This window comes from Prionailurus bengalensis, chromosome B3, assembly GCF_016509475.1.
Source record: "Prionailurus bengalensis isolate Pbe53 chromosome B3, Fcat_Pben_1.1_paternal_pri, whole genome shotgun sequence".
Taxonomy (NCBI): domain Eukaryota; kingdom Metazoa; phylum Chordata; class Mammalia; order Carnivora; family Felidae; genus Prionailurus; species Prionailurus bengalensis.
In genome coordinates, this window is record NC_057355.1 from 44,486,414 (window position 1) to 44,503,072 (window position 16,659).

At 41.2% G+C, this 16,659-nt stretch overlaps 1 protein-coding gene across 2 annotated transcripts in view; it reads left to right on the forward strand.

The window, feature by feature from the left end:
* The window catches only part of RORA (RAR related orphan receptor A), a 719,056-nt gene that overhangs the window by 684,625 nt on the left and 17,772 nt on the right, over positions 1 to 16,659 (forward strand). For both annotated transcript variants that reach the window (XM_043555281.1, XM_043555282.1), the window contains 2 exons: positions 7,074 to 7,215; positions 10,930 to 11,325. In XM_043555281.1, coding sequence (XP_043411216.1) covers positions 7,074 to 7,215; positions 10,930 to 11,325 — 538 coding nt within the window. The remainder of the gene's footprint in view (positions 1 to 7,073; positions 7,216 to 10,929; positions 11,326 to 16,659) is intronic.

Genomic DNA, 16,659 nt, shown 5'->3' on the forward strand with positions numbered 1-16,659 from the left:
CTAGACAATAGGCAGAACAATAAATCAAGCCCTGATTTGTAGCTTTTGCCAGTTTCCATGGTATAAATACTCCCAGCTCATGGTCAATTTGAGGACTCCCAACCTGACATCCCATTGAAGACAGAGCAGGGAAGATTCACTCACAGTAGCACACCATTTGTAGTAGCCACACCATCTGGATATAATTGATGTAAATAACCTCAAGAGCATGGATAATAGCAAAATAATAATAAAATAATGAGTTAATTTTTAATAATGGCTATGTTTAACAATTGGTTCGCAAAATTCCTGAAATTTTAACACGCTGCTCTTGCAACCTGCTGTGAGGCTTCTCCCATACATCATGGCCTCAGTCCCAGTCCTGGGGAACTCCAAACTAGTAGGACTGGTGAACAATTTCGTAGCGTAAAGTCAAAAGTTAGGCAAGAGAATTTCCCAGAGGGTGGAAGCAGAAATGGGAAATAAAACTCAATGAAAGGCACTTTGAAAGACTAGGTAAAATAAGGAAGGAGACACTGGAGAGTGGTCTTTGAGGCTGTTGAAATTGATACAAACAGTTGGTGTGTATGAGGAAATCAAGACTTTGTGGCATCACTTTTGTTAGCCCAACGCTTGAGGGAGAGATACTTAAGTGAGACGGTACCACGCTTAAAATTAGGACAGTGGTGTTTGAGTCTTAGTAGTAATACTTAATCAGGCATGGGACAACCTTAAACCAGTCACTAACCATTCTGAGCTTCATTTTTGTTATCTACAAAATAAGAAAACTCGAGTAGATCTTAACAAGGGAAAGGCAGTGGAGTCTTCAGGAGCCTTTGTTAAAATATTTATCATATAAAAGTGATGTCTTTTGGGGTTTTTTACCTGCAAAAATGGCACTTTCATATTGTTCAAACTATATATGTGTTCAGGACTATATCCCCAAAGGTTCTGGTTCAATAAATTTCAGGTGTATTTTTTAAACACTTCATGGGTGATTCAGATGCACCATCTGTTTGAGAACTACTGAACCTGATAATCTCACAGCTTCCTTCCAGTTCTAAAGACCTGTTTGTATTACTCTCATTTACTATTTGCAGTAACTGCACGTTGGTATGCTGCCACTAGGTGGTGATCGTGTGCCACAGTCACACCAAGTTCTGCTACCCTGAAGTTCTCTCTGGTCAAGTCCACCATGTTCACAATGGCACATCTCCATGTATTTTGCCATCCATAAAAAATGTCTTCTTTTAAAAAAACCAAAGAAGTAATTCATGAGCTCATCTTTTGGCAATACAACTCCAAAATTATGAACTTAATATCTTTTCTAGCTAACGCATAGCTTCAGCACTTTCTCTCTTCTTTATACATACCTCTTCAGTTCCACCCAAAGCTCCATGCACTGGCTTGTGCTATTTACACTCTCTGTGTGGCCTCAAACTCCCCCAACTCCTAGAACTTGTGTCACAGCTCACTCATTTCTCACTCGGACCCTCTACAGGATTACTCCCCAGTCAGTAAAATCCTTTTACATTTATGAACGTATTTCTACCTCTACCTTTCTTCCTCGTCCTTCTTGCTCTTCCAGTCCTCCTCCTCTGAGAAACCCCAAGGAATGCTGAAATGAAGGGAGAGCGAGAGAGAGAGAGAATGAATGAATGAATGAGTGAATGAAAGAAAGAAAAGAAAAAAAGAAAAGAGAAGAAAAGAAAAGAAAAGAAAAGAAAAGAAAAAAGAAAAGAAAAGGGGGGGGAGAAGAAGAAAGAAAGAAGGAAGGAAGGAAGCAAGACCAAGTCCTAATTCTCTCTGAAATGCAGAGTTCAGTGTTTATCTGAGTCATACAGGCTTGCCCTCTGTCTCTCTTCATGGCTCTCACCTTATAACCCTACTTGACCCATCCCATCTGGTATGTGATAGCTCTCCTCGTGGGCATGACTCTGTTGTCTTAGTCCAAAAGGAACATCTCTTCTCTGGCTCTTACCCACTCCTAGAACTTTCAGCAGACACTTGCTCAACTGACCCAATGAAGAATAAATGGTGAGAAGAGCATGGTATGTCTGTTTGCTCGCCTGCTTTTCCCAATCCCTTCAAAGCTGACACATCTAAAGAAGTATAGTTGTTTTCCAAGCTGATAGCGTGGAAGCCAGACATTAGTTCCAGCCTCAGTGCCATTGCTCAAAGCACATGTGGAATGCTTCATGGATTTTCCTTGCGATTTATGGCATAATTACTCAGACATCTTTAATGGTACATGTCTTTAATGATTCAGTGTCCTTGAAGTAAGCTTGCTGTTATTTGTTGTTTTGTTTTCCAAGTAAGCCGAAGTAATGTAGACCTAAATAAGGTGAATAAAAGGAGACGTGATCCTCTGGTCAGAAATGAGGGGAAATTGTGAGATCATGGGACTGGTTTTCTCATCTGACTCTAACCCACATCAGGAGGTGACTGTGGAAGAGAAATCTGTAAAATGCCTGGGCAGTGCCCTTTCGTCTGCTAAAGGGGCTAACCTGAAGGAAAACAGCAATTTCAGATTAGATCAGTCTTGCTGCTTTATTCATATCTGTTTCTTTGCCTAAGTTAATGGTTGCCCTCTATGAGAACAAGCAAGTGGGAATCTTTTTGACATGCAAGGGAAGCAGAAAAATAAAAAAGAATGACAGTGTAAGTTCTGGAATTAAGCCACATGCATTCATCCCCTGCCTTTACCCCATGCTAAAGGTGGAGCTCTGAGCAAGTCATTGTACCTAAAACTAAGGAATTGGTGATGCCTTCCTCATACTGTCCTTGTTATAATTAAATGATGTCATCCACGTAAAGCACAGGGTGCCTAGCACATAATCACTGTTTCTTTTTTTTAAATTTTTTTTTCAACGTTTATTTATTTTTGGGACAGAGAGAGACAGAGCATGAACGGGGGAGGGGCAGAGAGAGAGGGAGACACACAATCAGAAACAGGCTCCAGGCTCTGAGCCATCAGCCCAGAGCCCGACGTGGGGCTCGAACTCGCGGACCGCGAGATCGTGACCTGGCTGAAGTCGGACGCTAAACCGACTGCGCCACCCAGGCGCCCCCATAATCACTGTTTCAACAATACCTTCGATTTGTTTTAATCAGGTAGGTAAGACACACAGATGCAAAAATGTCATGAAGGATGAAGATTTTATCCTCACAGGTCCCTAGGAAAAAGAGGTGCAGCATGGCATGCAGGGGGGACCACAGTGGGAAGGACCAGGATCAGTCAGGGGTAGAGGGAGCAAGGGGAAAATGTGGGCAAGAGCCTTGTTGTGATTTTCCCTAGAAAGGAATGGGCAGGGCTGGATAAGCAGGTTTAAGATTGGCTAGTTTTCATAATTTTAGCCAGCTCTGGCTGCCCTAGTTGTCTGGTACCTGGTCCTGGGGTAATTTGGTCAAGGCACTAGTGGCCCAGAGTGTGAGAGCATTATAGAGGAGGTGTTTGGGTATACGGGCTCTGGATTGGTTGGTTTGCCTATGAAGAGTGTGTTCCCAGGCAAGTTGTTTGAGATGTCTAAGAATTAGCTAGCCCTGGGAAATGTAATCTCTCCTTGGGTCACAAGGCCCCAAGATGTCAAAGCATAAAAAGTATGGAATAAAAACATATGGTTAATACAAGTACTCATTAAAGTTTTTCAATCATTATCATCATCATCACCATCACCATCCTCTCTCAGTGTTCTCTGGTAGCAGAGCAAATTGATGGCTTCTATGCAAGCATTCTGGAACTTACTAGTGATGGTTGATACTAATTTGAATTTAGTAAGTGCAAACTAAAAAGTGGCATTTTTTTTTGTTAATGACCCGAACATTATTCGAGAGCTGTATCTAGTTCTGAATTTCATATTTTTGAAGAATGTGGAGAAACCTGAGAGGATTCTGAGAAGAAATACTTCAGGTGGAAGAGAAAGGTGACAGATGCTGTGATTTGGTTTACAGGCACGGCATTGGGAAGTAGGGTGGCCATCCACAAGTACTGCTTCCATTCACATAAAAACATAAAAAGGAGATCACTCAGACATTTCTCCATATTCGATGATCATGGAACAAAATGGAGCAGGTTAACTGTGAAGCAACAAAATTCAGCTTCGACTACAGGAAAAGCAAGTGATTCCTGATCCTAGGCACCTGTGGTGACAGCAAACGTGGGTTGGTCTGAGCGGTAGTAGTCTCAAGAAAGAAATAGACACCTTTCAGCTTTGACAGAATATGCATCTCAGACAAATTGAATACCTAGCCAGGTGACCTCTCGGTATCTCTTTCTAAGGCTTATCTGCCTCTGTTACCATTTATATTTTCCTGAATTCTCTCCATTAAGTCCCAAAGAAAGCTTTACTTCTTCTCACTTCCTTTTCACAGAAGAAAACACACACACACACACACACACACACACACCCACACACCCAATGAAAAAGCCCACAGCTTTTTTTGAGAAAAGAGAGATTGCTTCACAGAAGAGGCCAGACTCAAAATAAGGGAGATTTAAAGCATATCAGACAGACAGTCTGAGACCCGGGATCCCCAGCCTTGCCCATGTTTAGGTTAGTGAGTGGTTTGGCAGAGAGCCAAGAGCAGGTGACAGGTCAGTGCCCTTCCCCCTCCCATCCCAGGTTGACTTCCAAAACGAAGAAGTGGGAACTAAGGTCATATCCATCATACCTATTGACTTAATCCATAGTCACCCACCTGTCACAAAAGAAAGCAGATGTACTAGATTGCACTTCCCAAGTAGTTCATATACATTTCCACCTACATATTGTAGAAAATTCAGAAAGTGCAGATAAACAGAAAGATGTTTATTTTTATCATCTTTTCGAGTCAGTATTTGTATTTCTGAAATTCCATTTTTAATGGTTTCTGAATGTATGGATATCCAGTTATTTTCCAATTCACTAATGTAAAATATTTAGCATCTTTCTAAATTATTTTGATATAACAGATACTGTGTATGATAAACATCCTTGTAGATAAATCTTTGTACCATTCTTAATATTCCTTTAAAATATATTCGCTAAAAGATAATTACTGGGGCGCCTGGGTGGCTCAGTCGGTTAAGCGGCCGACTTCGGCTCAGGTCATGATCTCTCGGTCCGTGAGTTCAAGCCCCGCATCGGGCTCTGTGCTGACAGCTCAGAACCTGGAGCCTGTTTCAGATTCTGTGTCTCCCTCTCTCTGATCCTCCTCTGTTCATGCTTTGTCTCTCCCTGTCTCAAAAATAAATAAAACATTAAAAAATTTTTTTTTAAATATATTCGCTAAAAGATAATTACTAATTTAATAAATAGACATGTTTTTAAGGATTTTGATACAACTGCCAAATTGACCTCCAGAAAAATCTTTTGATGGGATAGTACATTTGTCAGTTTGTCCACTACTCTGTCAGTTTTTCCAGATTTTACCTCTCCCCTCTCCACTTGTGTCCCCTTTATTGAAGTCATGTATCTTTAACATTAAGGATTTGAGGATAATAATGCTCTTTTGTACCCTTCATGGCTTTACATCATAGAAATGACTCTGGTTACCTTCCTTTTCTTCACTACCTCCCTAGTTTGTGAAACCACTAAGAGATAAGTCAACAAGAAAAAGACAACCAATGGCCCCATATGTTTAGAAATCAAGAAATATGCTTCTAAATATTATATTAAAGAAGAAATCTATTGGAAAATTAGAGCATGTTTTCAAGTGAATGGTAATGAAAATGCTACATAGCAAAACTTGTGGGTTACTTCTAAAACATAACAAAGGGGCGCCTGGGTGGCTCAGTTGGTTAAGCATCCGACTTCAGCTCAGGTCACGATCTCACGGTCTGTGAGTTCGAGCCCCCTGTCGGGCTCTGGGCTGATGGCTCAGAGCCTGGAGCCTGCTTCCAGTTCTGTGTCTCCCTCTCTCTCTGCCCCTCCCCCGTTCATGCTCTGTCTCTCTCTGTCTCAAAAATAAATAAACGTTAAAAAAAATTTAAAAATTAAAAAATAAATAAATAAAACATAACAAAAAGGAAAATGTGCAGCTTTAGGAAAATGATAAACACTGAAAATTAATGACATAGTGAGGATCCAGCTCAAAAAATTAGTAAAAATGAGTGAATGAATGAAATCCTTGAGATCAGTACTTCCTTTGGCATCTTTTTTTTTTTTATAAATTTTTTTTTAACGTTTTATTTATTTTTGAGACAGAGAGAGACAGAGCATGAACGGGGGAGGGGCAGAGAGAGAGAGGGAGACACAGAATCGGAAGCAGGCTCCAGGCTCTGAGCCATCAGCCCAGAGCCCGACAGCGGGCTCGAACTCACAGACCGCGAGATCGTGACCTGAGCTGAAGTCGGATGCTTAACCGACTGAGCCACCCAGGCGCCCCTCTTTGGCATCTTTGAATATCCTCTCATTTCCGAAAATGGTGCTTAACAAATAAGTGGAACTTGATGAACATCAGATCGGATTTGCTAAATTAAGGCCATAACCCTGAACACGTGGTATTTCCAAACTGTCAGAGGTTGAGGAGTATTCCCATTCTGATTGATCTACCAAGGTCATCCATCCAGATGTCATTTAAGTCCTTGGGGCAGTAGCTTCTGTCTTAGGAAATGTAAGATGCCTGGTGTGGTGGAGTTAAGTGGGCTAGTAGAGATTACCCGCGGTAGCAGGATTACAGCCACCATGAGTTACACTGAGGCAGCATTTTCCTTATCTCTGGACATCCCAGAGAAGTGTTTTGTGTTTATTCCACTAAAAATATTTTGGAGATAAAGGTTAAAGATAAGTGACTTTGTACCGATCATCAAGCACATGGTTTGTTTGTCAGAAGCTGAGAACAGGGTCTAATCCTATGCCTTTCAAATAGGCAACCATCTGTTGGAGTTAAAGAAAGTTTCGCATGTGTAAGGGACAGAGGATTAAGCTCTGGGGATCAGTTTTACCCAAGCAAAAGAAGTGACTTTAATTTCATTAATGGTCTCCCGGATCATTCTGCTACAACTTTAATTCTCCATTAAACATTAATGCTGCTCAGCGCTTAGTATACTGCCTTTAGTATCATACGGCTCAAACTGACACTAACCTGTTTTATATTTTATAACTGAATCACAGGGCTTTTTCAGGAGAAGTCAGCAAAGCAATGCCACCTACTCCTGTCCTCGTCAGAAGAACTGTTTGATTGATCGAACCAGTAGAAACCGCTGCCAACACTGTCGATTGCAGAAATGCCTTGCCGTAGGGATGTCTCGAGATGGTGAGCCCTCATAATTTGAGTTGTAGAGTGGCATGGGCTTGTGAGAGTGCCTTCTGAGACCTGGACCCAGATCTGCCAAAAGATGTCCCCTCTGTCCCTCCCCCTCCCCTATACCACCCCACCTTCTCCGGTGGCTTTTTGGGTTCCACAACAGTTACTTCCCCCTCTGTAATCCATTGGAGTCAGCTGGGGGTGGGAGTGGCATGGAAGAGAAGCAGGTGTGGTCAGAACACCTTCAGATTTTCTACATTTAAGACATTACAGGTTGATGAATTGATTGAGGGTAAATGTCATCTGAGGACCTAAATAAATATACCTCTTATAGGCACTTTCCCCAGTAAGAAATATAAGCCAGAGCTAATCATCACGTGCTTGACACTAGTAAGCTTATTGGCAATTGGAATGAATTAGCTTTTATGTTAACTGGGTGTTTTGAATCACATACCAAAGTCATATATTTGAGTTTAAAATTTTTTTTATTACTTTTTTTTAATTCCAGTGTAGTTAACATCCAGTGCTAGGTTAGTTTCAGGTGTACAATATAGTGATTCAACATTTCCATACAACACCTCGTGTTCATCATGACAAGTGCACTCCTGAATACTTATTGTCTATTTAACCTGTCCGTCTTCCCTCCTACCCTCCAATAGGCTTTAAGAGTACCTCCAGTTAAAGTTATTATTTCTTTTTTCAACCAGAACATTTTTTACTAAAAGCATACTTTAGGATACGTGGTTCTAAGAGATAAATGTAAAACATTCCATCCATGAAAAATAGAATACACATTTTCTTTACGTTTTTTCAAGAATCCCCTGGATAAGTCACATAAAAAGAGACATAACAAATATTATAAATTTAAGAAGACTGAAATCATACCAAGTATATTTTCCAACCACAACGGTACAAAACTAAAGATCAATAATAAAACAAAGCCAGAGAATCTACTATGTAAATATTCAGTATTTAATATATAAATATTAAACACCACACTACTGCACAAGCAGTGGGCCAAATAAGAAATCAAACAGCAAATCAAAATATATCTCAAAACAAAAGAAAAAGTCATATATTTGTACCTAGAGAATGTGTGAAAATAGTACAAAGCATGGCTCAATGACAAAAAAATTTTTTTCCTTAAAAGAAAGTACGTTAAAAAATAGAGGCCATCATTCAATTGTAAAACATTTCAAGATCTTTCTGTAAAACTGTCTTATGTACATGGAGTAATCAACCCCAGATTTCAAGACAGTTATTCTTAAACAGGGAAACTGGGCAGAAAGTATAATGGATACTTTTATGAATATACAGGCTGGCTGGCTCTCTTAAGAGATCCCTTGAAGGAAACATCTCTTTCAGTGGAATTTCAGCATGTGGAAAATATTTCAGAACGCTGGGCAGGCATTCTGAAAGCCTGTCTTTCCCCCTAATTAGATGTTCTTGGGGCCCATAGGCCTGCCCAGGCACAAGTTGTGATGTCCTTCAGTAGTGGTGCACAGGATGGCACCTGTGTAGGAATAAAAATGTGTGGGAACAAAAAATAGAAAGTTTGGGGCATGAAAAGATGCAAGTCACAGAATTTATATTCTCAGAAATTCCTGTGATTGGCAGCTCTGCAGATCTCATCTTCCGATGGCACTAAACCGTCAAAGTTAGGCATTTCTCTTGTGAACTTGTAGGCTAAGATCACAAGTTGTGTGCATACCTATGGTTATCCGTCCCACTGGGTATTCTATTATGTTGGGGCTTATACAATGACAGGCCTGAAACCTAGAGCTCAGAACAGCTTGATCGCTGCCTAACCAGCCCCACCCAAGTTTGTTACCTGAGTCGTGGAAACTGGAAAGTGACCGGGATCCCACTCCCTTGTTTCCTATGTGAAAAGGAACAACATGTCTTCCTTGGCAGAAAATGAATCTCCCAGCTGGTCTGGGTAGTGGCCCTGGATCCCAATTTCACTTCCATCTATTTTGTCTCCTGCCCCGAAACTCCAAGTATTATAATGATAGTCAAATGGGTGCATTCATCCACCTAATCGGGTATTAATGTAACCATAATCAATTAGTAGATCTTAGCCCCTCCAGCAGAGGATTTATTTGCATACACAGAATCAGACTGACAATGGATAAAGAAGATGTGGTTTATATACACAATGGAATACTACTTGGCAATGAGAAAGAATAAAATCCTGCCATGTGGAGCAACGTGGATGGAACTGGAGGGTATGATGCTAAGTGAAATAAGTTAGTCATAGAAAAGACAAATATCATATGTTTCCACTCATATGTGGAATTTGAGAAACTTAACAGAAGACCATGGGGGAATAGAAAGGGAAAAAGATAGTTTCAAACAGAGAGGGAGGCAAACCATTAGAGACTCTTAAATACAGAGAACAAACTGAGGGTCAATGGGGGGAAAGACGAGAGGGGAGTGGAAAATGGATGATGGGCCTTGAGGAGGGCACATGTTGGGATGAGTACGAGGTGTTGTGTGTAAGCAGTGAATCATGGGAATCTACTGCCAAAACCAAGAGCACAGTGTATATACTATATGTTAGCCAAGTTGACAATAAATTATATTAAAAAAAAAAAAAGAATCAGGCTAACAAATAAATGGGTTACTGGGAGAGTTCAGACCAGGAAATCATAGGGTTCCTTTTATCAATTATCTGGTGTTTTAAGAGAGATCATTTGGGATTCTGAATGAACTGGATAGTTACTACATGCATTGTTCTACTTTAAATATGGGGACACATCGGTGCCTAGGTGGCTCAGTTGGTCTCAGGTCACGATCTCAGAGTTCACAAGTTTGAGCCCCACTTCGGGCTCTGTACTGGCAGCTTGGAGCCTGGAGTCTGCTTCAGATTCTGTGTCTCCCTCTCTCTCTGCCCCTCCCCTGCTCACACTCTGACTCTGTCTCTCTGTCTCTCAAAAATAAATGAACATAAAAACTTTTTTCAAATATGGGGACACATGGCAAGGAGAAATTTGCAAACACAAATTTTCCCAACAGGGATCTTATGCATTGTTTGCCCTTCCCAAAATTCCAGTACTCTTTCTACTGGAGGCTAAACAGCAGAAAGTCACTTAAAGGTGGGCCCAAGGGTTTCACAAGGGTCACCATGACCCAGAAGGATGAGGGGGGCTTCTTAGGTCACATAGACTGAGAGATATAGTTCAGGGAATTGCAAAGGCCTCATTCAGTCTGTTTAGGTCTCTCAGCAAAGCCCCAGTGTCGGGCCATTGGATTGGGAAGGAGCAAATGAATGAATGCGTGAAATGAATGAAAGTTGAAGTTTGGCTGCTTGTGCCTCGTTGTACCTCTATGAGTCTGCATCCCTGTACACTGGTCTGAACCCTGGGAAGAGAAAGATGTGGTCTAGGCAGGCTGCATGGGTGGAGAATGAACAAGCCCATTAAGTCACCTGTCAGTGATTCCCACTGGGCGTAGGGTTATGTGACAGCAGGAAAACATACGTGGTCATTGCCCTTCCGCCAGTCCTAGGTCTGTTTCTGAAACTTTGCTCCTCTGGAATGTGGAGCCGGCAAGCTTGTGTGGGGTGGGACTGCTTTCACCCCTGGATCATGTCCTCATTCTGTGGTTATGTGGTTTTTGATTGAGATTGTCTGAGACTTAAAAGGAACCCCTGAAGCATGCTGGAGAGAATAATAAAGAAGAACGTATTGTATATGGTGCGGTTTGGCTTTTTTCTTCCAGCTGTAAAATTTGGCCGAATGTCCAAAAAGCAGAGAGACAGCTTGTACGCAGAAGTGCAGAAACACCGGATGCAGCAGCAGCAGCGAGACCACCAACAGCAGCCTGGAGAGGCTGAGCCGCTGACTCCAACCTACAACATCTCGGCCAACGGGCTGACAGAGCTTCACGAGGACCTCAGCAACTACATTGACGGGCACACCCCTGAGGGGAGCAAGGCAGACTCTGCTGTCAGCAGCTTCTACCTGGACATACAGCCTTCCCCAGACCAGTCAGGTCTTGATATCAATGGAATCAAGCCAGAACCAATATGTGACTACACACCAGCATCAGGCTTCTTTCCCTACTGTTCTTTCACCAATGGAGAGACTTCCCCAACTGTGTCCATGGCGGAACTAGGTAATGGCCTCCATGTTTCCATTGTGATGCATTATTCATTCCCTTCCAGATAAGTGGGATATGTTGGACTTTCCCGTAATAAGTTATGGTACTTAAATGGTACTAAAAGAGAAATTCGCCTTTACCATATGGGCCACTTCAGATTTTCACGCTGCCCCTTTGCTTTTGACTATGCCCTATTTCCCATCGCATATCAAAGAAACGCACTGACCTGTCAGTATCAGAGAGGGAATAGCATCTCGGTTCAGAGATTTAAAGCGGTCTTTAAATTCCACAGAGGCTATAAACTCAGGAAACAGCCCCATTAATTTTGTTCATTATTTTCTTTAGTTATATTCCAGGTATTTCTTTATATCTGGAGTCATAAAAATGGCAGCCCACACCCTGAACCTGGTCCATACACATGTTTTTTTGACCCTGAGCCCGGTCCATACGCATGCAGAGTTGTAAGATTTTTTAATCGGTTGCTAAAATTGTAAACCTAGACAATTCTGCCTAGAAGTTCACATTTTCAGCTTCTTGTGAGAGGAAAAAAATGATCTAAGTACACTGGACCAGTATCGGTGAATGACAATAAACAGCTGGCCCCAGATAGGCCCTAACACCTTTGCATGTTTTCCCATTTTATATCACTGCCCAGCTCCTGTTGGCATCTAGGTTTTGCAACCGTGGTGTATTCCATAAATGTTAAAGGGAAATTTGCGTCTTTATTTGCCAAAATGGTTTGGTGATGATATTGGTGACAACACTGGTATATTTCATAGAAGAAGACTCACCATGCAAAACAAAACAAAATTTGTTGTTTCCTAATTCCTGTGAGACATTGTTGCTCTTTGGGAAATGTGACCTAGCCATATTGATAACACAGACAGTGGAAGACTTGCCATTTCAAGGAAGTTGTGTTAACCCTCGTTATAATATGTGATCGATTTTTAGGTACAACACTGTTATTAGAGAAACTTTGATTAGAAACTCTGCAGTTCTAGAATTTGATGTGCTCCTCCCTGCGATTCTTCACACAAGGTTGCAGTCCTTTGGGATATTTCAATTAGTTGCTGTGGAGGTGACTAAGTTAACACGAGGAGAGAATGGAGACTTCAGATGGAAAAGAACCAGCAGGTTCTGACTTGAGCACAGACATTCTTAGTTCACAGAAATAACGGTTGTGTTCTTTAGATGGTTTCTCCACCTCTGTACCCCATAAAACATTTTAAGTGAAATTTATATTTCCAGTAAAATCTTTCTCCAAATAGAACAAATTGAATGTTCTTTACGGTTTTTACACAAGCACCTCTTTATGGGTCTAAATTTAAATCCTCAAGAGCAGGGACATTTTAAGCTCGGTCTTTAACCACTGAACAGCATTAAAGGTGTATCACAGCTCTTTTGATTAACAGAGGAACCTCTGAACTAGAAGCCAAGCTGAGCAGAGGTAGGTTTGATATTTTTTTCTTGAACTAGAACAAAAACCTTCCGTTTTTGTCGTGAAATCTTGGCTGGCCGAGACTTAAGCAGGACTGTAATGAAAGTGAAATTTTCAGAAATGAATACGCATTTGATTGAAAGCTGACATGATATCATGAAAACTGACCTGGCTCACTTTCGGTGTGCTCCCACCTTATCATAAATACATTTGAATCTGTCCTGTTTGCTTGTCAAATAGTCAACTCTGGAATAAATCCATAGGGCTTAGCCAAAGCATTGCCCTTAAATATGGCCCTGGGGCTAAATGTGCGCTAATACCTAAGTGGGGCCACAAATGGCCAAGCCGTTTCTCCCTGACCCCACACGTCCATGTCCTCTTCCACAGTTGTCACCTCCCCCTGCCGTCTGGGAGCCCTGTAGCCTCTTATGTTCTCCATGCTCTCCTAAATTAGGGCTTTTTCACATGTACTGTGGCCCTTTCCAGAATGACTCAAATTAGCTTATCACTAGGGTTAGTCCCAAACCTAAAACTAAGCAAGAATTTGTCTGAAAAGAATATAATTGGGTTATAATTTTCTTCCCCATTTACATGTACAAAATAGTTTGAGGAGCTAAGGGTAGCATAGAAGTGGCCAAAGACTTTGCTGCTCCTTCTTCATAGCTACCTGGGGTTCCCTGATATTTCCTCTGGGGCCTTAAGTCCTGCTGTCTTTTTTTTTTTTTCATTCCAGTATAGTTAACATACAACGTTATATTTGTTTCAGCTGTACAATATATTGATTCCTGTCTTACTATATTAACTAACACTCCTGACTTCATTGTAGGCGAAATTTTGTCATCAGATTTTAAACAGATGAAACCAACTCTACAGTTGGAGAATAAATTGTAAATCGACATATCTTAACCTCAGTTCTATCTTTCAACAATAGTATCTACAATCCATGACTTTCAGTGGAAATACATCTGCATTCCTGGCTAGGAAATTTCGCCCTTGATGTACAGTTAGTACCTGAATTATACATTGCAGATAAACCAGCTATGTTCATTTAAAAAAAAAAAAAAAAAAGCTAGCTGCACGTGTCACTATAATTGATAACTAAAGCCTTGTGCAGAAGAGACAATTATTGGACAAAAGCCCTAGTCAAAAAGTCAGCTCATATGGTTTATGGTCCTAGCTTTGCTATAGGTTGTACAACCCATTTTAAGTCCTATAACCTCTGCAAGCTGCAGTTTCCCTGCCTGCAGAATAGAAAGATTAAGAGCACAGACTCTGGTGCCAGATTGTGTGTGTTTGAATCACTCGCCACTTGCCAGCTGTGATGCCTTGGAAAAGCCACTTCGCTTTTGATTTCATCATCAGTAAGAGGGCAATAATACTAGCACCTGCTCCCTAGGGTTGTTATGAAGATTAAGAAAATTTGTATATTCGGAATATATGTGTCTATATATATGGGTCTAGCACATAGAGCTATATAAACATTAACTGTTATCATCCTTACTAATGGTGTCATTATCTATAAACTGAGGAGAAGGTGGACCAGGCGATGTCCAGAGTCCCTTCCCGCTATGAAAATCTGTGACTGAGAAGTCAGGATTTTCTATCTGAAGTACCTAGACCTTAGCTGTGTTGAGGAAACCATTGTGGTTAGAAGGTGAACGGATTTGCCCATCACGAAGTGGGTTATCTGCTGAACTCACACCAGAAACCAGCTCTCCTAACCCTTCCAGAGTGTTTCTCTAAGAGACCACACTAACTTAACTTTTACTCAGTCTGACCATATTGTCCTTTACTGAAATGGAGATTTAAAAATAGTAGTGTCTGAAATCTTACACTTGCCAAATCAACTGTGAATTGTAAGCAAAGGCAGTTGGTGAGAATGCAGGCACTGCCCTCTACTGGCTCGATGTGTACATTACGCCATTCCTTGTCAGCTCAGGCAGGGAGGGGTGGGAACAATTTTGGGGATGAAGTGAAACAAGATGCTGACCATATTAACTGGAAAAGAAGCATGATCTGGAAGGGAATAGTATGAGTCTCTTCCCATTATTTACCTCGTAGGGTCTTCTGGCTTCCCTGCAAACACTTTATTTTTTTTCATATCTGCAAAAATCATTGGACTATTTGCACAATTATTTTCTCGTTTCTGGCTCCTCATTGTTTTTGTCTTTACTCCCCTCTTCTCTCCATAAGCTTCACTGATTCTATGACACATCATTTATCGGCTTCTCCCTCTTTTGGTCAGTGTCTCTCTGTCTCTTCACTTCAGTTTTTTTCTTTGTTTTGTTTTCATGATATTCATTTATGTTGTGTTTGTGTCTGTGTGTTGCCAAATACAACTGTTAAGATTTATTGTGTTTCAGTGTCTAAGGAGATTCTGGTTTCAAGCTTCACTTAGGTGAACCCACTCTGTTTTCACACAAACAAGTCTGATTCTGTCTAATGAAAGCAGTAACAAATTTCCAAACAGACATTCTTACTGGGATTGCCAAGGTTTCACTCAGCACCATTTTTTTAAAGGGCTTTCCTATTACATAATCAAGACCGTGGAAGGGGATCGCTTTTGGGTATGGTTTCATATTACTGGAATCTTGTCTGTTCTTTTAAAATGCTTTCATTGTCCTTCTCTCCCATAACATTTATTACCAACCTACTGCACGCTCTTAGTCCCTCACTGTGGACTGCAGCAGCCTTCTGATGACGCCCCGGCCTCCAGCCTGTGCTCCAATCCACCAGTCACAAAACTGCTTGTTCTGTTTTCCCAGATACAGTGCTCAGTGTGTCTGCTCCATCTTGAGAATTCTGTGGACTCCTTTTGTGAAGCAGGTCCAACCCCACATTCCTAATATTCAAGCTTCTCCAGAATTTGGACTCTTACATACTCGTGTTTCTGTTTTGATACTATCACTTTAGCCCATCTGCCTGTCCCCTGCACATGCCATCATTTGTTCCTTCATCTGTCATTCCCTTGAATGTGAAACCAGCCCACCTCTTCGCACCACTCACCTCTGCCTGCCAAATCCTCCCTCCTCATCCTTCAGGGTCCACGTCACATGCTCCTCTCCTGCCAAGAACCATTCTCTAATTCCCCTCACGTTTCCCGTCCATGACAGTGCTTATGATCTTTTTGTCTCTTCTGATATAATTCAGCTTGATGCTGAATTGCCTAATGTCTTGACTTGTCCTTTTAGCGTGTGCATACATGTTCACCAGATTATAAGTTCCTAGAGAAATTTCTTTGGCATATATTTCTTTTAATATCTTCAGACTGCCTATATTCCAGTATAATAAGAACAAATGTTTATGTAGCGCCATAGTAGGTGACCCTCTCTGTTTTAAGTGCTCAACTCATTTAATTCTTACAAGCTCTTTGAAATAGGTACTGTTTTTGCAAATGAGAAGACCGAAGCCCCAAGACATTGAGTAACTTACCCAAGGTCATACAGCTAGTGAATACAAGAGCTGAGTTTCAAACGCAGGCAGTCTGGTGCCAGAGTCCACCTCTTAACCACCACGTTATGTGTAATGGCATAGTGGCCCTCGGTAATGCTTGTTGTGCTAGTTGCTGGAAAAATAAAAGAAAGAAATCGTTGTTTTCACACAAACATCCCATTTCCCAATTTTTCAAGAGAAATCCTCCCGAGGTCAATGTATACAGCAGATGTGTCTTCATAAAAATGCCAAGAAGAGGCTGTGTCAGTCGTTTCCTACTCTTGTCCAGGTCAATAATTGTTCACTCCCAAAAGGTGTAAGGGCACAGAAGAAGGTCAAGGTCAGGAGGGTCTTTGAAGTCCCCAAGACTTATTGCTAAATATTGGCTTTGCCTGTCCTTCATCTTCATGTCCGAAAATACAGAATAGTTCCAAATTGCTCATTTAAATATGTAAAGATAATGAAAACTGGTTCAACAT